Raw genomic sequence first — 24703 nt, 5'->3', positions numbered from 1 at the left:
GTTAGGCTTCCTGGACAGCCAGTGACAAATGGTCTGCAGGAGCAAGATCCACAGAACTCGAAAGTATTTGCTAGGAAAACGTGGAGCATAGCTGAAAACCGACAAGTCAATTTTCCCAACCAACCTATCAGTTAGGGGATTTCAGAAACGAATGTTCCAACTTTGGCTTGAAAGACACCCAAATTCTGAAATTTCATTCGAAAGGCTGATGCAGCAACGCAGCTTCATTATCAAACGCAAGGTATTTAGTGAACTTAAGCTGGAAGCACTGAAACCTCAAGCTGTAAAAGGAGACCGTACTGACCCTGAAGTGACCAAGAATATGAATGGAGCAGAACCAGATTCCAACGTGCAGAATGCTGAAAATCTTGAAAATATACAAATAGTTGAAAGGAAGCTATCAAAAAAGGAAAAGAACTCGCAAAAAAAATTATCGAGCAAATGAACAGCAACCTGGAACGAATTAGGCTTCCAGTATTGAGACAAGTACCTCAACAAAAACTGAAGGAACTCCTACAAGAGGCCAATAAAGCTAGAAGGGCAACTCCTACTGGAGCTATTGGACAAACAAATCAACTTATGTACTCAATAGCCTAGGTCATAACATCTGAATTAGGATATAATATTAGTGAACCCAAAAGCAGTAAGGCTCAGGAACCGAAATGGAAGCATCGACTGAAGAATAAAATTCTTAAACTCAGAGCAGACGTGAGCAATTTGAATAACCTTAAGGAAAAGAAGCTGAAAAACACAAAAATCCGAAATAACCTCATAAAGAGATATAATACTGGAACACGACCTGTTGATGAAGTATTAGAAGAAGTGAAGTAAAAAATAGTCGCAGCTAAAATAAGAAGATGCAGTGCACGCATTGAACAGTACAAGCAGAATTCGATGTTTCGCGCAAATCAGTACCTGTTTTATAGAAAATTGATTGCTGCAGCAATGATAACCTTAAAGAAAATATAAATATAAATACCAGAGACAAAGAAAATACACTAAAGTTTTGGAAAAATCTATGGAACAACCCTAAGAGGCACAATAACAAGGCAAAATGGATTGAACAAATTACGAACGAATCTCAAGAACGAAAAATGGACCAACTGAAAATAACAACTGAAATGGTTCAAAAGCAAACTAAAAAAAATAAAAAATTGGTCAACATTCGGGAAGGATGAATTACATGGCTGAAATATCTACTGGTTGAAATATCTAACAGGCTTACACGAAAGACTTGCTAACCAATTTTATGATGTTTTAGAAGGAAAAAGCAAAGAAGAGTGGCTCACAGCAGGGAAAACGTTTTTGATCATAAAGGATAAAGAAAACGGTCCAAACCCAGAAAACTTCGGACCAATAACCTGCTTGCCAATAACTTTTAAGCTACTCACAGGCATACTACCTGATAAAATATACAGCTATCTTAAAGCAAATTCTCTTCTCCCAATTGAACAAAAAGGTAACAGCAAAAATTCAAGAGGCACAAAAGACCAATTGCTGATTGCTAAAATGATTCTTAAAAATTGCGAACGTAGAAAAACCAACCTTCATATGGCTTGGATAGATTATAAAAAAGCGTTTGATTCGGTGCCTCATAGTTGGATTTTAAAATGCACAGAACTATTCGGTATTAGCGAAAACGTGCAAAACATTTTGCAATCCAGCATGAAAAACTGGAAAACAATGTTGGTTATAAATAGAGAAGAAATTGGAGAGGTAAACATAAAAAGGGGTATCTTTCAAGGAGACTCATTATCTCCTCTGTTGTTTATATTGTCATTGATCCCCTTAACTAGAATTTTAAATAAAACTGCTCATGGTAATCAAACTGCGCAAAAGAGTGCAAAGATATCTCACCTTTTATACATGGACGATCTGCAGTTGTATGCAAAATCAGAGAATGAACTCGGATGCTAAACACTGTGCACATATTCAGTCAAGATATATCAATGGATTTTGGCTTAGACAAATGTGCAATTGCTGGAATAACAAGAGGAAAGTTTGAAGATATGAACGACATCGAGCTGCTCAATGGTGAAATAATCAAGGCAATAAAATTCGAAGAGAGCTACAAATATTTGGGAATTTTAGAAGCATCACAAATTCTGCACAATAAGATCAAAGAAAGAACTAGAGCAGAATACATAAGACGATTAAGAAAACTCATTAAGTGAATGCTTAATGCTGGAAATTTGATAAAAGCAATTAATACCTGGGCCATACCTGTTCTGAGATATTCAGCAGGCATTGTTGAATGGACCCAGCTAGCTAAAGATAGAAGATTTAGATCGAAAAACTCGAAAATTAATGACAATGCACCATGCCCTCAATCCTCGCAGTGACATTGATAGGCTATATCTATCACGCAAAAAAGGAGGTAGAGGATTATTACAAGTGACGCAAGTTATTGAAGAAGAAAAACGAAATTTAAATGATTACCTGTAGCAAACAACGGAAACTTTTCTAATTGAGGTAAGGAAAGAGGGTTTATTTAAACCGATGAAGACAAAATTGGAATACAAAACAAACCAAGTAAAAGTGAGAACTGAGAGATGGAAAAATAAGGCATTGCATGCAAAATACCTTCACAGCATAGAGGACAGCAACTTGACCTCGCAATGTTTGAGAAATGGAGCACTAAAGAAAGAAACAGAATCGGTAATTTTTGCAGCACAAGAACAGGCCATTAAAATCAACGTTATGAAGGCAAAAATACAAAAAATTCAAGAAGACAGTAAATGTAGATTGTGCAAAGAAAAGGAAGAAACGGTAGACCACATTATAATTGGATGCAGCAAAATCGCACAAATTGAGTACAGTAAAAAGCATCATAACGTAGCTAAGATAATCGACTGGCATTTATGTAAAAAGTATGGGTTTGAAGTATCTGAAGACTATTGGAAGCATAAAGTTCACCAGAAAGTGGTTGAAAATGAAAAAGCAAAAATACCCTAGGATTTCAAAATCCAGATTGACAAAAGCTTGGAATGTAACACACCCGATATCACAGTGGTTACAAAAAGTGAAAACAAGGGTGTTAAGTTTATCGAAATATCAGTACCAGGAGATGGACAGTTGGATTGACAACAAAGAAAATGAAAAAATTACAAAATATCGCGATTTGCAAATCGAAGTTGAACGAATCTATCAAAAGAAAACGAAAGTTGTTCCCATAATAATAGGTGCTTTAGGCGCCATCCCTAAAACATTGAAAAAACATCTAGAAGCACTCGAGTTCGATGGATTAAAAATTGGGCAGCTGCAAAAGGCCGCTTTGTTCGGCACAGCTTTCATTTTCAGAAAGTATCTCCACAACTCATAGGCCCTTGGGTAGGGCCCGAATTAGTGGAATATAACCAGCCTTTTCTTAAGACTAAGGAAGCAAATCAAGCTTTGATGAATATTATATATATATATTATTATTATTAAAAAAATTATCGAATCGAACTATTTTACTTTTGGTTATAACTGGAGCATTTTTTCACTTAAATAATGGAAATGATATTGTCCAAACCAATTGCATCATAGAAAGTTTGGCATATCTCTACTTCGAAACGATACCGTACTTTCAATTTTACTTATTGGAAGGCTTGAAAAATGTTCCATATTTCGTTTATTGAGGAGTATTTTCGGATAAACTTTAGCCCATTCACGTATTGTGGCAATGTATTATAAATTTACAATTTTATAACAATCAAACTCGAACTTTCAAATAAATCTTAACTTGTCCGTGTTCTTTTGTCGAGTTATAAAAAGTTAGTGTTTTTAAGATTTACGGCCAAAGTCACTTCCAAAATACCAACCTAAACTTCCTGCAAAATGTATTCCTGTTTACATAAGAAAACTAAAGAGTGTATGCCTATATTTAAAATAAAATTTAGACTTTTGAGAAAACTGCAAAATTACTAAACAGTTTAAAAATTATTAGTTTTCAAACATTATATATAAATATTTATGTATAAAACAATATTATCGGTAAATATTGAACGTCTCTTTCAATGGTTTAACAAACAATAGCTAAAGCGGGCTAAATAATAACATGAAATTACGTACACTAAATAAATAATAATTACATTCGTGGCTGAACGAACCTGCAACAATTTCTACTGTTTTACCTTCTGTCTGTAATATGAAAATAATGTTTGTTTTGTAGGACAAAAATTTCAGCTTCATGCATTTTATCAAGACAGGCACCTTAGTATATACATATTATATGTGAGGAATGTATATAATAAATACATTCTTATATATATATATATACATATACACTTCGTTCTCATTTTAAATATAAATATAGAATGTTACCAGAAAGTGTCCGCTATAAATTAGTGTTATCTAATATATGTTTTTGAAATCAAATTTTTATTTTCGAAATAAATGTTGTTTTAAAGTTACTTTATTTAAATTAAAAAAGTTAGTGTTTTTAAGAATTACGACAAAACATCAACCTCAACCTAAACCTCGTATTTTGGAAGTTAATCATTAGACTTTGACCGTAATTCTTAAAAATATTAACCTTTTTAATTTCAATAAAGTTACTTTAAAACAACATTTATTTCGTAAATAAAAATTGATTTCAGAAACATAAAAAAGGACTGGCTTAAAGGGGCGAAGAAAGAATCTGTAGAGGACAGTGTATGGATAAGGTGTTATTGAGATATATAAAGCTCTGATCATGGCAGGAAGATAACAGCAATAGCCGAACCTCAGTTAGAACTTCATTCGTTACGACATTGCCATCCATTACCCTCCAAGGGTATTCCAATCACCGCCTCCACCGGTCGATTCCTTAGTCCTTATAAGGACTGGCTTAAAGGGGCTAAGCAAGAATGCTTTTCATCTTCCCCGTTATCTGAAGAGGACAGTGTACGAATAAGGTGTTATTGAGCTATTAAAGCTCTGATCATGGTAGGAGGGTAGCAGCAATAGCCGAGCCTCAGTTAGAACTTCATTGGCTACAGCGTTGCTATCCATTACCCTCCATTAGAAAACATAAATTTATAATTATTTTAAGTATTTTAAATTCTAGTGTGCTCCTAAATTAACAATATATTCTCAAATCCTAAAATAATTGAAAACATATTTAAAAATTTCATTAAATTATTATAATTTACATATATATATATATATATATATATATATTATTATTAAAATAATAGAGTGTTTCTTAAAACTACAAAGAACATTAAAAAGCATTTATTATTCAATTTAAGTCGGGCATGTCGAAATGGCGCCAAAAGATGCCGCCAATTTACATTTTAAATTAATTCTAAATTCTAGTAAACGAAAATAAATAAATTAAATAAAAATCAATGCTTTACCATTTGTGCGTGATACCAATCTTAAAAGGTATAAGCAACCATTTCTTTCTGGAAGATGTAAGACGTTGACCTTTCTCAGTAAATTGGGATTTATATTTCTTTCAGTAATTACTGTCCAGTCATTGAAGATAAATAAAAAGAATGAGATATCTTACGTACCATGAATTTATTTAATAAAAATAAATTTTACAAAAATTTGTAAAAATAAAAGCTATTTCGCCATTTTTTTGGAAGAATTCGAGGAGGAATTTATCAGTGACAAATTTCAGACCTCGCAGAATCCTCCCCCCCCTGCCGCTTCCAAATAAATAAAGTTCGATTGGGAAGTGGATGTTGTATACTGAGACAATAATTTACATCATTACAGATATTAGCGCTAATTAATCATTCTTGCACTCTAATCCCAAGTGATTTCGATGTATTGTAGCTTCCATAGACATCCACAGAAGACTTAAATTCCAAAGCGAAATAAAACTTGTTACATCTTACTTCTGTCAATTGTATTCTGGTGAGAATTGTTCCCACCCAAACAAAGTAATCCCTACTTAATGAAAGTATAGTGAAATTAAGAGACTACGCATTTAATTACACAATATACTTTAAGGGTTTTTTTCCACGATTTTTATTTCTTGATACGAACCCAATTACTTGCTCCAATGAAACTTTCGTTAGCAGTAATTTTCCCTAAGACTTTTAGTAATTAAATTAAGGCCTTAATTAATCAAAGTAATTAGTTGGTTTACGCTACCTTTATAAAATTTGCAGGAATTAGTTTTCGTTCTATTTTACTTGTTTGTTTTTCCATTATTACACTCCTTAATTGTTAGATATTGATTTTTCATTGCTTTGGTAACAATCGACGGTTTCTAATTGTTATGTACATGAATTGTTGTTTATCTTGAATTGGCAGGAACTCTGAAATTGACACCTTTTATTTCCATTGTTCAAAAATGACTAACTAGCACTTTTCAATTGTTACTACGTAATAATATCACTTAAATCGACAATCTTCTTGTAATTTACTCAAGTACGGAAGCCGCAAAGAGAAATCTCTTTGCATTAATTTATTTATCTATTGTACCGTTTGTTTTCGAATTATCATCTATACAAATGTATGATTATGCTGATTAAATAAGCATAATAAAAGACTATATTATTGTTTACCTGGGTAGTGATAAATATGGAAGTCTGACCGAGGTGGACGGGGTAACCTCTTCACTGTTGCGTACAGTGGCTCCTCCTATAAGAAAGATAATAATTTTTTCTTGCCGTCAATTCATTCTTATTGTTAGATATTATATGCCATTAGATAATTTTAAAGAAAAAATTGAAACAGAACAAAAATAAATTGTGAAGACGGTATTGATAAAAAAAACATAATCTTTAGATGTTTTACCATTAAAAAAATCTGATATGTTAACATTTGGTTATTTCTATGATTCCTAAGGCGTTTCTTAATCTCTGTAGAATATAAAGAAATAATAATAATAATTATTATTTAAATTTTTTAATTATTACTCCGTCACTGAGATGCATTGGACTCACCTGCTCGCATTCGTTGTTTAATCTTTTCTCCTCTTCCTCCACCGATAGACGAGTGGTGGCATAAGGGGCGGGATAGTACGAAGGTTCCATCTGGGATCCACTCATGGCAGGATTTTTGGTGCACCGCTTCTCCAACTCGGCCATCTGAACAGCTTCGTGAACCCGCAGCTTGCGACAACCATATTCGGAACTCCCTGAAAGACAACATAAGGACTGTAGTCCTGAATACGGGATTCTAGAAAGAATTTGAAGAAAGATGAGATCAAAGAAACACACACACACACACACACAGAAAAATGCATCGAAAATTACCACTATGGGAGCTGCCTGAAGAGTGTCTTCTCCTAACAATAGCACACACCAAGCCAATGACTACCACAACCACAGCCAGAGACACCGCTGTAGGCAAAATAATATTCAAATCTGCGTAGAATGGAATTTCTTCGTTCTTCCTGACGGTAGAAGGAGTTGCTGCTTCTGTAAAACACCATGAATAGTTAAAATATAAAAGTGAAATTTACGATGACTTAGCTGCGCGATTGATTGTTGAGATTTTAAAGCAATTATTTAATGTGTCTCGTGTAATTATTATTGTGCAAATATTGTTGTAGAAAACGTGAATAACCTTATTTCGAAATAACAATTAGTGCAAACCAACTGTAGGCGTCAATAATGCGAGATAAGCTATACTCAATTGAAATTACGCCTCTGCAATATTTTAATAAAAATCTCTCTCACTATAGGTTATAACTAGATGGTATATTAGTACTATCCATTGACTTCCAACGTCCGTTAGTACAACCCATTGACACGATCTTCTTCAAAGTTCCTTTAGGCTTGCAATACTCGATCTCATTCTATAAAATGGAAATTATTTACCACCTACACTTTCACAAATATCCATCCATGCCCAGAGTGTTGGAATATTTTAAATTTTCAACTTGAGTGCAATTAAATCACATCCAAAGAGAATTATGCTTTTCTTTTAATTTTGGAGTTTAAATATTGTTTATCTGAACAGTTTCTTTAAAATCTCTTGCTTTCATTAATGCTTGGTTGTAATGCGTTTAATGTATATATTATTGAAATTAAAATTAATGTATTATACTAAACTTAATTTTTTTTACAAAAATTCTTTAATAAAATAAAATAAAATAGAAACTGAATGTATTAATGTAAAAAATCAAAATTAATTAGAAACTAATCAAAACAAATAAAATACGAAAAATGAAGACCCTTTTTAGTAATAATCTATTACTATGCATTTACTTTTATTAAATTTGGCATCATATAATTTATTTACATAAAAATCGTTATAAAAAAAACGAATTTTAAAGGTCCAAAATTCCCATACAAACCTGACCCACCCCCAAGAGAAAGAGTATAAAAGTTGTATTCCGCTTCTGTCGTTCCAGCTTCGTTATGAGCGGTGATTTGGAGCTGATACCACGACCCGGGAATCAGGTTTCCGATGTGAGCCTCGTGTTTTTCTCCTGGGCTGTCATGTGACACCGACAACCACGTCTTTTCGCGTTGCAGTTTGTAACGAATCGTAAATAAATTGATGGGACATCCCCCGTTGTGCCAGGAATCGAGGTTTAGAATCACAGACGTGGTGTTGATGACCATCAATGACTGTTTGTCGGGAGCGATCGGTGCTATAAAAAAGTAAGAGAAATACAGCTCAAAGCGTCGATTTAATAAATATAAATAAATGATTAAATAAATAATTTACAAAATATTGTGACCTACTCACCCATTCCGTCGGTTTTTGCCGTGACTGTTTCGCTAGGATCACCTCGTCCTACAGTATTGTATCCGACAACATAAAACTGGTGTCGAGATCCACATCTCAAGGGACTTAAGGTGTAAGCAGATACAGGAGAGCTGAAGTTTACTTCCCTCCAGTCGTCCATATCTTGCTTATAGTAGAGGAGATAGCCTGCACAAATAAACAGCATTTTACCTTTTTTAAAAGCATGTCTATTACTATAATAGTTTAAATCAGCATGACATTTCTGTGACTCTGTATAATACTATGAACATGATATTGCATATTTTTACATTAACCATTGGAGATCAATATACATTTTCAAAGAAACCGATGGGAAAATATCTAGTTGTCATTTCACTACTTTCACGATTTTAAAAGGTTACCATAAAGAAGATATCTTTGTCATTTATTAAATTTCTTATTTCATAAATTAAATAAAAACATTTTTAAATAAAAAACTTTAGCTAATAACAATCTAATATATAAAATATAATGATAATATAATACACCTTTTTATTTTATACATATAAAATATTTATTTAAGTAAAGTGTTTAATTGAATAATATATATATTTTTTATAATTTTGATTATTATTTTGATTAAATAAAAGGGCATATACGTTATTAAATCATATTGCCTTATGCACGAACTTGTCTTGTTTCCATGGAAGTTCTTCTGTGAAGAACAGAGTAGGTTTCTGATGGCCGGAACCAAAGAGGGGACCCATCCTGTAGCTGAGTTTCAGCATAGCATTTTCTGTCGAAGTCGATGCCGAGTGTTCTGGAGTGATCTATTTATACTCCTCATAATGGAGAAATCTCTGTACCTTCGGACATGTTTATTATCTGAAGGTACTGGGTATTATTATGCATGTGGAAAAGAATGATTTATTTACAGTGGAATATGGATGAAGTCAAGACACAGAAAATATAAATTGATTTATGTAAATAAATTAAGGAACAAAAAGAAAAATCTCGATAACTCGGGGGGGGGGGGGGGGGGGGGGAGTTGAGCCACGGCATAAAACTGCAGGTGTTTGGGAGTGGATTTCATTTCGTGCGTGCAAAATTCTTGGATATGGCTGAAAGACATTTTTTAACAAATGATTTCATGTGGAGAACCATTGTAAGACTAGAGACCGGCCAAAATTAGCCGGAAGTAGCCAGATGGTCTCATGTGAGTCCTTCCGTAGTTTGCAGACTGCGGAATCAATTAACAAAAGTTACAAACATCATCTCATAGATACAACGAAGGAAGGCCAAGGACTAGAACCGGAGTGGATAGCCGATATCTACGAATATCGCTTGCTGAAACAGGGGTGCTATTCCGAATCAGCTACGATCTCACCTTGCTTCAGCCACCAGAACTATCTGCTTCCACTGTGCGCAGAAGACTTCACGAAGATGGTCTCTATGTTAGACGACAGATAGTCTGCATGACCGTATCCCCACACCACACCACAAGTGAAAACGTTCAAAATGGACTCGGCTCCACGTCAACTGTACCTGTCCAATGGGCGTAAATATTCTTTACAGATGAGCTCGATTCAGTGCACAAAGCAATTCCAGGAGTGCAGTTCTCTGATCTGGAGAGAGAGAGAGTTTGACACTTATGGTGGAGGTAGTGTGATGGTTTGCGGAGGCAGCTCACTGGGTTAATGCATCGACCTGTATGTATCTCCTAGAGGAACCGTGAATGCTGCAACTTATACAAACGAGTGTTGAGCCCACTGTGTTGGTCCCTATGCATGCACGATAGGGGAGACATTTATCTCAGAAGACGATAATGTTCCCCATCGATCGTGCAACAGTATCTTCAAGAAGTGTTTATCGCATGTAGGGACTGGCCAGCCAGGTCTCCTCACCTTGATCCTATCGAGCATGGCTAGGGTGCACTAGGTAAACGTGTTGCTGTTCTCAACGCCCTTCCCAAAACTTTGAGGGATATAGGAGAGTTTTGCAGTGGAAATGATTGTTATTACCAACTGAGATCCTGGACAGAATTAAACACAGTTTTAAACAGTATAAAACATCGTTATGAGCACTGTATTGCTGCGTGGAATGCCCACATTCCTTACTGAAGCACTTTGACAATCTCATTTTAACCTTCATATACTAGTTTGGTACTGAGTTAAATTATTTATTTACAATTTTTGTGTGTTTTATCAACATCTCATACTATATTAATTTTTATTGAACTGCATAAAAATTCATCACACAGTTATCATTATTTTTCTACTTCTTCCTTAATTTATCGAAACCAGTGTAAATTAGAGATTTTCTTCTCAGTCTTCCGATAAATCATTCTAAAGCGTTTACAAAATCATCGAAATCTCAAATTACCTTCCACGTGGTAATCTACACATTGAGATTTATACTAAATTCATTAATTCATTAGAGGCAGATAACAATGATGGTGATCATCCTGTAAAATTTACTTCACTTGAGTGTTGATAAGCATATGCGCGTGTGTGTGTGTGTGTGTGTGTGTGTGTGTGTGTGTGTGTGTGTGTGTGTGTGTGTGTGTGTGTGTGTGTGTGTGTGTGTGTGTGTGTGTGTGTGTGTGTGTGTGTGTGTGTGAAAAACGTCGATTCGAACCTGCATCCAGTTGGCTGGAGAGAGAGAGAAGATAATCTACCATTAGGAGAACCAGTCCTGCTAAAGGATGATGATAAAATACGACTAACTGTGAAAAGAAATAGTTTTCCTATTTTTGAAAAAATTTTAAAGTAACATTTTAAGTAATATATCAAATTCGTCCATCATTATCTGGCTTGTTCTCCAATTAATTTCATATTATGGCAAGTACAAATTAAGCTAAAGATGAATGTGCTTCCTTTAGGCTAAATGTAAGAAAGATATAAGGTTTATTATATAAATCAATATAAGATGTTATTTCCTTTAAAGTAGAGAACTATAGAGAGACTTAGATAAAAGGTAATCCGTACTGCGAAAATAAATAGGGGGGCAGCAGTTTCAGTGAATTCACCATTCATAATGTTTGGTATAACTCTCACTGATACAATGAGAGTTATTAAGAAAAGAAAAAAAAACAACACCGTGGTGTCAGTTAAATCTTTACTGACGCACTGCTTTTTTTGGGGGAGGGGTGGACTGAGCAATTGACTCTTTATCCCTTCGTCTGATGGAAGAAAATCTGTATGGATGGGGTGTTATGAGCTAAAAGCTCTAAGTCATGGCTGGGTAACTGCAATAACCGAGCCTCAGTTAAGCCTTCATTGGCTACTGAATAAGTAAAGCGATCTCTAAAAATTAGGCGAGCCCCCGAACCGCTCTCTACGAGTGGCCGAAAGACCGTCCAACTCAGCGTTGGTTCCACTTAGTGACGAGCACCCCACCACCGCTCATATTCCTGGGAAAAGCATCCACCAACAGGGCCCCTCACGGGCCGCGCAGGAGAACACCCTACCCAGAGACTCTAGATGCTCTCTCTCTCTCTCTTTCTCTCAGGGCAACCCCCCCCCGAAATCTAAGCCCCCCCCTCACCGGGAGCAAAATTTCGGAAGAAACCTAAGAGAGTGAAACTCAACCTCCCAGGGTAACAGCAATGCCGAGCCTCAGTTAAACCTCCATTGGCTATAGTGGTATAGCACTGCCATTCTGTCGGTCGTCTCTGATGCACTGTCCTTATAAGGAGACTGGCTTAAAGGGGCGAAGCAAGAATGCTTTTCATATTTCCCGTTGTCTGAAGAGGACAGTGATGGATAGAGTGTTATTGAGCTATGAAGCTCTGATCATGGCAAGAGGGTAGTAGCAATAGCCTAGCCTCAGATAGAACTTCATTGGCTACAGCATTGCATCCATCACCCTCCCTGGGTACCAATTTTAGTCGCCTCGTACGACATGCATTAGCTACATTGGTGCTATTCTTATCTCGGCAACCACACGGGGCTGATGCACTGTCATTCTAATAAAATTATTATATTTGATAGATATAAGTCATTAATTAAGGTGTTTGGAAGTGACAAGAAATAATTACCATCATACATTTTATTTTAATAATGCCACTCTACATCTTGATTAACCATTTATTTATATGAAAGTTTTTAATTCTTTTAAAAATTTATAAAAATTTAATTGTCAATATAATCTTATAATCAGATTATTAAAAGAAAAACAAATTCATAATAATATTGGTAATTATTTAGTCTAATATGACAATACACCATTTTTTTTATATAAATAAAAATAAATTTTCCTTTTCATTCATTTGCTAATGAAAATAAATCTTCCTCTATATTCATTTGCTAAAATAATAATGTTCAGGGGGGAGCCAGGAAGAGTTAATCGACCGTGAGATGCGGTGATTAATGATTAATACCCTTGGAGGGTAATGGATGGCAATGCTGTAGCCAATGAAGGTCTAACTGAGGCTTGGATATTGCTGTTACCGTCTTGCCATGATCAGAGCTTTAATTTAATAGCTCAATAACACCTTATCCCTACACTGTCCTCTATAGATAACGGGGAAGATGAAAAGCATTCTTGCTTCGGACCTTTAAGCCAGTCCTTATAAGGATAAGGACTAATAATGTTCGTTTCTCTTTATATATATATATATATATATATATATAAAGAGAAATTTATATATATATATATATATATATATATATATATATAAATTTCTCTTTATATATATATATATATATATATATATATATATATATATATATATATATATATATATATATATATATATATATATATATATATATATATATATATATATATATATATATATATATATATATAAAGAGAAATTTAGCATTTCTAGATAATGGACTACAAGTCTGTAAGATTCCCTGACTAAATTGAATAACTGTTGGGATAGGTATGGTAGGAAGGCCAGCAATAACATGACTATGAAAATAGGCAAGAAGCATTGAAAATATCAACTCCATTGTGAATCGAGGACTTATAGAACGTAAAACATTTCGGCTACTTAGGCACGATTGTTAGTGGAGATGGTAAATTAAATATGGAAATAGACAACAGAATCAACAAAGTTTGTATGGTAGGAAGTCAATTGAATACATTTATATGGAATTAGAGAGAAATTAGCTGTATACAAAACAGTGTTCAAACCAATTTTCACTTATGGATCTAAGAGCTGTGTTAGAAGTAAAACATTTGACTAGAGACTGCAGACATGAGTGTCCTGAGAAAGATTAGGGGCATGAACAAATGGCATCAATGGCAATCTCATATTAAAAGCGAGGGTATTAGGAAAGAATTTGACATTGTTAGCATCCAGGAATGCGGTTGGTCACTTAAACAGAATGGGAGAGGAAAGATTAGCAAAGCAAGTGTTCTCTGCCAGTCTGGTAGGAAAAATACCCAGAGGATGACCAAGATATAGGTGAACTGAATATAAAATCTGATAATGTTGGAGTCTTAACAGGTAACAGACTGATTTGGAAGAAAATTGTAGATAGGAAGTTAGTAATGATGTAGTACTATCTTTTATTTTTTTAATATTTTTTCTATTTTTCATGTAGTACTATCATGTGCTGTACATCTCTTGAGGGCTCATGTCAGGGATTTGATGATGATGATGATAGAATAAACTATTCTTTTGAGTTTTTACTATTTTAATGGAAACTGATGTTCATTTATATATTAAAAATAAAACGTTTGCTAAAGCATTTGGCACTATTGATAAAGAAACATGGGTTATTATTAAAAGCTGGGAACTCCTGACAAATATGCGAGAATAATCAAAGAAATGTATAAAAAAAAAGTATTATTGCACAGCAACACAGGATGGTTTGAGATGAGCACAACAGTGATAACGGATTGTGTAATGTCTGTTTAACATAGTTATTGATTGGATTATGAGAAATGTTACAGATGGAAGAAGAGAAATTAGAGGAATTCTATGCGACGTTTAGAAGACCGACAGTATATTAATGAATTTAAGAGCAAATGTAGATACTGATTGAGGAACTGACAAGGAAATAATTCAAAGACAAAACAAAAACAAATAGTGCTTTCAGAAAATTAAATAGTATATGGAAATCATCCAATTATCATAATAAAACCAAAATAATGATCTTTCACTGGCAATGTTCAGTTCGCGTTATTATATGGATAAGATACATGGAATCTGATCAAAAAAGAATAATAAGAAGAAGCTTTCACTTTGGCCCCATTGTATAACAAACGATGATTTATAAACTTACTGAGCGAAAATACTATCACCAGTGAAATTAAAACACGTAGATGGAAATGGATAGGGCACGTACTGGGAATGGACAGCTGAGAGACTCCAAAACCAGCTTTGACATGAATTCCAGAAGGAACAAGGAAAAGGGGAAAGCCTAAAAATGGCAGAGAATGACAGAAACGAAATTAGGAATGGCTGGTCGGGGAAAGCTAGAGAGAAGCAGAATTGGTAGCGCAGGAAGGACAGAAGTGTCTGGAAAAAAAAGTGAATCTCGTCGGTCTTATGTGCCATGACTCACGAAGAGAATTAGTAAGTAATGAAGTTTACTTAGGTTGCGAACCACCTATATCTATCTATCTATCTATCTATCTATCTATCTATCTATCTATCTTGCGCTTGTATTTTTAACATTTCTCACCTGAGATTGGATTATCGTCGGAAAAACTTCTCTCCCATACTAATTTCACACCGGTAGACATCGTGGAGTTTATCTTTAATATTAATGGTCCTGGGGGATCTGCGAATAAACACGGAAATTATAATATTTATTAATTGTTTTGTATTTGCATTGATGCATTATATTCTTATTGTATTAAATATGAATGTTGAAAAAGTTACTGGGCTTTCCTGCATACCTTATGACATATACAGGGATGCGCGCTTTACAGGGGATTTCTAATTTTATTTTCTAGTTTCTAGGCTACCATATATTGTTATGGTAGCCTTATTTTATATAAGAATAATGCACTATTCTCCTATAAAAAGAGTTTAATATAATAGCGGAGAACTAAAGTATCAAAATCATTGTCCATACACTCTACCATTCTCCATCGTCTGGACCGTGACTTCGTCAGATGGCGGACCAGCACCTTTACTGTTAAATGCTTGCACGACGACGGTATATTTAGTGAAACGTTGTAGATTAGTCAAGAAGCATTCTTTCACTTGCTCTTCATCTTTAACATCCAATGTCTTGTACACATAACTATCAAATGAGCCGTACGTTTTGTATCCAACGTAATATCCTTTCAGGGCTCCAAAGAGAAGATCTTTCCTGGGTGGCTGGAAATATCAGAAAAGAAATTGGAAATCTATAAGAATAAATAAAAAATTCGTAATTTTTTTCTTATTAAAAGTTATTAACAGGTTCTGCTTTGAGTCAACATTGATAGAAGTATTGTGTTTACAAGGATTATATTAGATCGATACCAACCTTCCATACTACTTTTACAGATTGGGATCCATTTGGAATTGCCTTCACTTTCTGAGGGGGACCTCCGGGAGCTATTAAAAACAAGACGATCGAAATAAGTTCGTTTGTCGAAATTCGTCTACGTAGCAAAGGATTACTTTTTCTGAAGAAAAGAAAAGACCAAGAAAGTTAATTTTATGCTATTCATTAAGAAAAAAGAAAGAAAGATAAAAAAAACTTTCTTGTTTAATTACAAAAGATGACGCTGGAGTAGGTTTTCAATCAGTGCTTTAGACTCTACGTCTTTTCTAACATTTCATAAGCTTGATAATTTTCTTTTGGACTTTTTTTCTGGCTTTATTAAGAAAAGAAAGATGAAATCTCCAACTTACCTTCTTCGTCTGTTCTGGCATTAATGATCGCTGTTGGAGCACTAGCACCCAAGCTATTAAATGCTAGAACACGGCAGTGATATACTGTGATTGGCTGAAGACGAATTATAGTTGCACTAGTTTCAGATCCTGGTACAGTAATATTAGTCATCTTTGAATGCCACCTTTCTAGAATGCAGAAAAAATAAAAATATTATTTCAGGTAAAGATGTTTTTTTTATCTAGCGCCCTCTAACAATATTTTATGAAAATATTCAAATACCTTTTTTATTTAAACATAATTTTTAAGGAAAAAAGCAGCTTATATGTTATTAGTAGGTTTAATTCCGTATACGGAATTATGTTTCTAGCAATTGATCTTCAAAAGGTATGGGCGAAGAATCTAATTATAATTTGAGTGATACTTCAAATTATTTTCTCACACTGAGCTTTCTAGTGGGAGAAACTTTATTGGATTTTTTCCCCTTTTTACCTTCTTAAAGGAGTTATCTGTTCGAAATTCCACAAATAACCACTACAAATAAATGATTCAATTTATTTTCAAGAAACACACTTTAGCCTCGGATCTGCTAGAGGACTTTTTTTATTGGCATGAGTGGATTAACCACAATTAATGAAAGATTTTTGGAGGACATACAGAGAGACGTGTTGTCAGAAGAAAAAAAAAAGAAGATCCAAGTGTGTCTCTGAATTACAGTTTTTGCCGCCCTTTTAAACTCGTATTCCCCGAGACAAGATGAGTACAATTGGCTGCATTCCCATTAATCTTTCACATTCTATTAATGAAAGTGGAAGACACGCTGTTGGGATAAGACACGGTGCACATTTGTCATCTCCGCTGACATCTAATTAAAAATGAAGACATCTGTTTCCAGAGTAGACAATGAATGTGTACTGAAAGGTCACCATGTAAATGAAGTTCACGCATAAAACACACTTAGGAAAAGTTTTTATAAGAACGAGATGTCAATTCGAGAATTGAATGCTCTTGGTCGTTATAATATGCTTAGTGTTTGGACAATGCAGTTAGTTACAAATTCGAGCCAAAGCAGTAATATTTAAAGTAAAACAATTCTAGAAGGAAGAAAAATAAGAAACAACAAAGGAGAGAGAGAGAGAGGAATATAGCGAAATATATTTTTAAACTATGTCATAACCTACTCTCTATTCAAATACAAGTAAATTTAGAAACTGTATTTAAAAATTCATTAATTACAATTACTAAAGAAGAATCTAAAGCTCTGGTAATTGTTAATTTTTCTGTTAATTATAAATTAACAGAAATAGGTATATTATAATTCCATTTTTATTTTATAGTCGAATGTATAGAAACAGGAAATACATCTTCAAATTTGATGCCAACGGTTGTATGCTAAATACACTCTTTTGTCTTTTTTTTCCGCAATTTTCTACTAACTTTCTATACATTCGACTATAAAATAAGAATAGATTTTTAATATTCCCTATTTCTATCAATTAATATTTACAGATAATAATGTCAATGTCAATGAAATCAGGTCCCATAATCATAAATGGACCTTTGTGTACTCATTTGCAGATCAATCTGGAAATGGCGCAGTCGGAATCCTGGTAAACAACAGAGTCTACAAAAATATTCCATCAATAGAAAGTGTTTCAAAAAGAATAATAGCTATTACAATAAACGCAAACCCCAAAATAACAATTACATGTGCATATGCACCTACAGGAGCAACAGAGGATAAAGACAAAGAAACCTTCTATCAAAACCCTAGCCGACTACATTATCAAAATATCTGCACACAATATGCACATAGTTGGAGTGGACTTCAGTGCATACATCGGAAAAGATGTAGCTGTAAACACAAAACAAATAGGACAATATACCTACCATGACTCAACCAATGGAAACGGCCATCTTCTTGTGGACTTTTGCAATTCTCAGAACTTGATATCTCTTCAATCAAAATGCCGAAATAAATCAGAATGAAAATGGACCTGACAACATCCCAGTGGAACTAAGGCTCAAATTGATCATATCTTAATAAATGGCAAATGGGTGAGGTCAGACCAAAACTGTAGAGCATACAACAGCAAAGAATTGAATTCTGATCACAGAATTATAAGTGCACGATTAAAGCTACTACTAAGAGCATCTAAATGACAGAAAAATCGCCTCAGATACAATTGGGAAGAATTAAATTACTCTAACAAGGCAAATCAATTCCAGCAACTCACAAAGTACAACGATTCACAAACAGTATCAAATGATAACGCAGACAACATATTTAAAGTAATAGCTAGCGTCATTCATCAAGGAGCCTCTCAAACATTTCTTCAATCAAACGCAAAACGTGTTGATAAAGACTGGATAACCAAAGAAACAAACTCACTGATTGACAAGCGGGAAAAAAACGCAAAGTAAAAACCAAAGATTCCCTTCAATATAAAAATGAACTAAAGCAATTAAACACAGAAGTATATGAAGCTCTCTCAAAAGATAAAGAAGTTTACATCCGGAACGTCTGTCAAGAGCTCGAAAACTGTCAAAAATTGCACAAAACAAGAGAAACAAAATGGCGAAGTCCCTCAGCACAGCAGAAAGAAAACCCAGAGTATTGAGAATCAAGAAAAAAGATGGAACCTCGTTTGAAAACAAGACCGAATAACTTACTTAATGAATGGAAGGCACACTTCCAAACTCTTCTTCCAACCCCAAACATTTATTTCATCTCGAAAACCATAGTATCGGAAACGCTTAGCATCAACTGCGACGATTTCACCACCATGCAGGAGTTCACAATGGTCCTTGAACAACAAAAAGCAAGAAAATCACCAGGAACAGATGGCATTATAGTTGAGAATTTAAAGCACTTCTCTGCAGACATCAAAGAATAACTTCTACACATATATAACTTTATACTTTCCTCTGGGAAAGTTCCTGAAAATAGTGGAAAGAGGTAGCCTGAACAAACCTATAGAATGATATTAAATAGAATTGAACCACGTATAACTCCATTACTTCGTACAAACCAGGCTGGATTCCTCAAAACACGTGGTACTCTAGAACACATTCACTGCATCAGAAGACTAATAGAAGGTTCAAAGGACAAGAATCTACTATTGCTTTTGAACTTTATTGACTTAAATAAAGCATTTGATTCCTTTGACAAGGAATGACTATGAGAAACACTCAAACTTTATGGCATTCTACCTAAACTTATCAGGGAAATCAAGGCCTGTGGTGATGGGGAAACTGTCTGTTTTGTCTCCGTTAACTAGTATTGTGGCTTGATATCCCTGGTAGGGTGCCTTGATTGCCCTGATAAGAGATACTCTGGCCCCATATCTCTTCATCACAGTGATTGACTATATTTTTAAATTAATGCAAGTTAAATATGGAATCCTTATCAAAGACCCATATATACAGATGCACTTTGAAGACCTGAGCTTTGCAGATGATATAGTTCCCATTGACTCCAACATTACAGATGCCCAAAACCACTCTAGCAGAAATATTTGGACTAAAAATAAACTCCCAAAAAACAAAGATATTAAAACATCAGATAGATGGGCACATCTATATAAATCAAAATTATCACCTTGAAGAAGTAGAGGACGGTGTATACCTTGAATCACACATCTCAGACTCATTAACGGACATTAAAAGAAGAAAACAGAAAGCACCACAGTTCCACAGAAGTCTTAATAAAGTATGGAAGTCGAGCCTCATCTCAAAGGAGACGAAGATTCGTCTTTACAAGTGCACCATCCAGTCTATCTCTCTGTACGGCTCCCAGACCTGGAAGATCTCAACAAAAGCGGCATCCAATATTATAAATAGCTTTGGAACTACTTATCTAAGAAATATCCTGGATTACTCCTGGGAATACCGTATTCCTAGCTCTATTATATTAGATGAAACCCATCAAGATCCTCTAGTCAGCACTGCTCAAAGAAACCAAATAAAATGGCTCGGCCACGAACTCAGACATCCATCCTCTGTAGCCTTTGATGCTCTGGTCCTCTACACCCCTACGAATGGAAAAAGAAAAAGCAGCAGACCCCGAACTCCATATTGGAAATACATTAGCAATATTCTCCCCGACAGAGAAGCCTGGTTTTCCTTCACGTCATAATAACCTCCAAGTCCTATCTTAGTGTACACAGACTACTTATTTGTTTTGATTGGTTTCCCTAGTTATAATTGTAAAAGTATAAATAAATGATGATGAGCAACCCACAATTTTCGCGTTTTGAAATTAAAAAAAAGGGCATTAAAGTCCTTATAAGGACTGGCTTAAAGGGTCGAAGCAAGAATGCTTTTCATCTTCCCCGTTACATCTGTAGAGGACAGTGTAGCGATGGGAGTTATTGAGATATTAAAGCTCTGATCATGGCAGGAGGGTAACAGCAATAGCCGAGCCTCAGTTAGAACTTCATTAGCTACAGCATTGCCATATTTAAAGGTAAAGCCAACTCTAAAAATTCGGACGATCCTTAGGCCACTCAATCGTGGGCGAAAGACCGTCCATCTCAGTGTTGGCTCCACTCAGTGATGGCCTTCCACCCACACACACCACCACCACCGAGCAGAACCGCTCATATTCCGAAGAAAAGCATTCACCGACAAAGCCCCCTCAGCGGGCCGTGCCATTAAAATGGTGAATGTTGAATATTAAACAAAAATCAATATTTGTAAGAAAATTTATTCATATATTTGATTTAGTTTTTTTTTATCTTTTCTTTCGTTTTCATAAGATTTTAATTTTAAATTCCTCTTCCATTGCTAAGTGTCTATCATGTTAAGATTGTTACGGTCAAGGACTATGACTTTATTTTCGTCAAGTTGAATGGGGTTTGTTTTGAATTACACCAAAGCTATTAATACGCTACGATATAGTAACATTAAGATTGTTAATTGTGTGTATTCTTTTGGTAGATTCACCCTGCTTTTTCATAATGAGATATTTTCTCTATACTCTATAAAACCATCATCTTTTTTAATTGAGGCCTGAAGTCGCTTGAAAAAAAAAGTTATGTTTGGTCACCAGAGCAGAATTTCCAGATCATAAAACCTAACCCAACCCAGAAAACCTATGATACATCCTATTGTATCATACTGTTGCCCTTTGAAATTGCGTTTGTATATTTATTTTTACTTACTTTATCTTAATTATATATCTTATTTCGCACTTTAATTTTATATTATTTTAAAGTTAAGTGCTAGTGCGGATTATCTTTTGATATCGCGCGCGCGTGTATGTGTGTGTGTGTGTGTGTGTGTGTGTGTAGGGCGACATTTTCGTTCGTTACTCTGTAATTTTTTACTCATGTTCGCAACATTCCTAGAAATAATTGTACAGCTTTTGGTAGAAATCGATTCCCGAGAAGTATCTAAAAATCAATATGGTTTTTTCACCGTTTTCTTGACTGTAATTGAATCTTGCCCAAGCTATCAACTTATTTTCATTTTTTTCTAGACTTTTTTGCTGTTGTAGAAATAAAAATCAGAATAAGTATTCTGCTCACACAGAACTGAAGTAGTTTAATAGCTTCTGAGATATTTCAGTTAAATGTTGTTGTTGTTTTTTTTAATTTCGGCCAAGTTCCAAAATAAAATGTTATTCTGATTATAAACATCGCTCATGTTATTAAACACGATAACTGTTCTGGTTAAAATTATAACAATTAAAATTATTCAGCCATTTTAGTAGTGTTTAATATTGTAAGTTTAGTAAGGAATGTATTTTACTATTCTGTTTATCATTCTTTTCTGGATAATAATAATAATAATAATAATAATACATGCTCGCAATACTACTGATGATTTATGCATCTTTTATCATCCTCATCCTATCAGGAACATTATCTGCTTTACGATAGTATGAGTAGGATAAAAACGGACCGTAATCTTACCTAAAGCCTGATTTACCATCAAACCACTGTCCTGTGCCTCCTTCAATTCTAATTGCGAATCTCAACTAAACTACTGCATAGGCTATGTGTGTGTATTGGTATAAGGTGCCATTTATATCGTGCCGATGTACGGTTTTGTTAATTTTTTTTTGGTGCCTTTCTGGATGCCGTGGGAGTAGCATAGCTTATTTGAATCAGCTGTTAAATGTTAGTTTCCTAATGCACTGCTAACTATGTCAATCGATTTATAGATATTCTTTCCTTTAGTTTTTCCGGAAAGTTTGTCTTCAAATACTTGTTTGATAATTTGTTACCCCCCCCCATTCTATTTAAGTGACCATACTACCTGGGATTATCTTCATTTTTAATGTGATTCTAACATTGATGAAATTTGTTTACGCCCATAATTTTTTTCAGAACTTTCATGGTCAATCTAGCCTTTGATCATCTGCTTTATTTCTAACCACACTCTCAGATTCATAAAAAACTGGTTTGAACACTGTTTTATGCACTGGTAGTTTAATGTTTGAAGAATGTCTCTCTTATTTCAGATAAATTTATTCAATATAAATACATAAACGACAACAAAATATGCTTATTCTGTTATCGTTTTCTAAATTGCCCATCTTCACTAAAAGTTGTACCTAAATAGCTGAAATATCTATCTCAGTTATTTAGATACAACAAATATCTATGAAATATGGGTTCATTGCTTCGAATTCAGTCGATGTTTTAAGTAATTAATTGAAAAACATGATAATGAAACATACACTAAGGCATCAAGGAAAATGAACAAAACCCGTAAATCTGCACGATATAAATGGAATTTTATTCCAATACGCACATTGCATATGCAGTACTTTAGTTGAGATTCGTAATCAGGCTTTAGGTAAGATTTTAGTTCACCGTTTTTATAATCTATATGGACTACATCAGTTACAAAAATATAATAATTATAATAATATTTTTGTTACTGATAGCAGATATAAATCTGGTCTTTACTTCTATGAGGACGACCTCCAGGGAGTCCAAAGATTCATCGAGGGAGGGCACTTACTCTACAACTCACTTCTCTAGCACTAACTCAATCCATTAACTACACCAACGCCACCTACTGCCCACCCCTATATTTCCACAGACAATCACAAACATCCATGCCAACGGCGGAATTCGAACCCGCAGCCTTTTGGGTGGAGAGAGGATACGCTAACCACTCGGCCAACCAATTATCCTCTTTAATAAATCTCTTATAGTCTTCGAGAGTCCTTAGCCAAATCAAATAATTCTTGATTTTTCTTATACATCTATCTTGGAACTAAATTCTAGTGCTGTAATCCTTATATGACCTAGATTTACCTTGTTCTTCACCTGGTGATTATTCCCTTCAACAGTTATTCTTATCCTCAAGGATATTTGTGTAATCTTTTCCGAATCATTCAGCATGGATGTTCCTCTGCAATTCTCAAATGCTCTTTTATGTCTCTCTTTATGAAGGGGTGGTATAAGAGCCCTACTCCAATCATCTGGGATTCGAATATTAAGATTAAGATTAGTCTCTTAAACTTGAGACTAAGATGTATGGATTCCGCGGTGCAGCCATTACATACGTTGTATCACAATATTTCAGCAATTCACATCCATATCTCCTCAAGTTTCCTTTGCACATTTCAGATTTCCGATAACTTTTTCTATCTGTTTTCTATCTATATAAATATTGATCACAAATCTATTGTAGTGCGGAGTGTATGTAATGTTCCATAATGCAGTCACCAGGAGAAGATGAAAGATATTTTAGATCGTTTAGAAAGAGAATAATCTTTATAAGGGCTTCGACTAATGGGGAGAATTGGTTATTCGAAAATGGCAGTGATTTTTTTCAGAAAATTCCTCAAATTTTTCATCCACAAAATGAACAATCAAGGCGGCAGAGCACACGCGATTTACACACATTAATCATAGCTTTCGTTGCTTAAGCAATCATTCAACCAATATACAATCATTTGATTTCATTTCTCCTAACATTAGCACTATGAGTGGAGCAAAGTTTAATCCAGGAATCCTAGAGTACGAACATGTAACTTTTCTTTCTAGTCACTTCAGGCATTCAGCAAGTGGAGCTTAGTCTCATACTCTGCAATGAAATTCACCTCTGGATCATCCAAGACATTTACCAACACCAATGCTTTAGTGAGACCCCAAACAACAGACACAGAGAGACGGTATCGACCTGACCAATCAGGCTTACTCTTTACTTCTGATATCCAGCATATCTTGGTTTTTTTTATCTCTGATTTTTAGTCTCTGAATCAATTTATAGGCTTTTAGTGACTTCCAAAATAGTTGATCACCACCTTTCAAATCGATGGCATCAAACATTTAGGAAGATTTTTAATA

At 34.5% G+C, this 24703-nt stretch overlaps 1 protein-coding gene across 1 annotated transcript in view; it reads right to left on the bottom strand.

Moving 5' to 3' along the window:
- Nucleotides 1–24703, bottom strand: part of LOC150106953 (cell adhesion molecule Dscam1-like) — a 330596-nt gene that overhangs the window by 21831 nt on the left and 284062 nt on the right. The window contains exons 15-23 of the mRNA XM_090392842.1: nucleotides 16412–16579; nucleotides 16041–16111; nucleotides 15649–15889; nucleotides 15246–15344; nucleotides 8623–8808; nucleotides 8234–8524; nucleotides 7179–7343; nucleotides 6867–7060; nucleotides 6486–6561 (exon numbers count right to left, since the gene is read on the bottom strand). Coding sequence (XP_090248968.1) covers nucleotides 6486–6561; nucleotides 6867–7060; nucleotides 7179–7343; nucleotides 8234–8524; nucleotides 8623–8808; nucleotides 15246–15344; nucleotides 15649–15889; nucleotides 16041–16111; nucleotides 16412–16579 — 1491 coding nt within the window. The remainder of the gene's footprint in view (nucleotides 1–6485; nucleotides 6562–6866; nucleotides 7061–7178; nucleotides 7344–8233; nucleotides 8525–8622; nucleotides 8809–15245; nucleotides 15345–15648; nucleotides 15890–16040; nucleotides 16112–16411; nucleotides 16580–24703) is intronic.

Source organism: Typopeltis vanoorti, chromosome 5, assembly GCF_054136105.1.
Source record: "Typopeltis vanoorti isolate ZY-2024b chromosome 5, IOZ_Tvanoo_1.0, whole genome shotgun sequence".
NCBI classification, from domain to species: Eukaryota; Metazoa; Arthropoda; class Arachnida; order Uropygi; family Thelyphonidae; genus Typopeltis; species Typopeltis vanoorti.
Note: the sequence above shows the minus strand (reverse complement) of the source record. Positions and strands in the feature narration are given on the sequence as shown.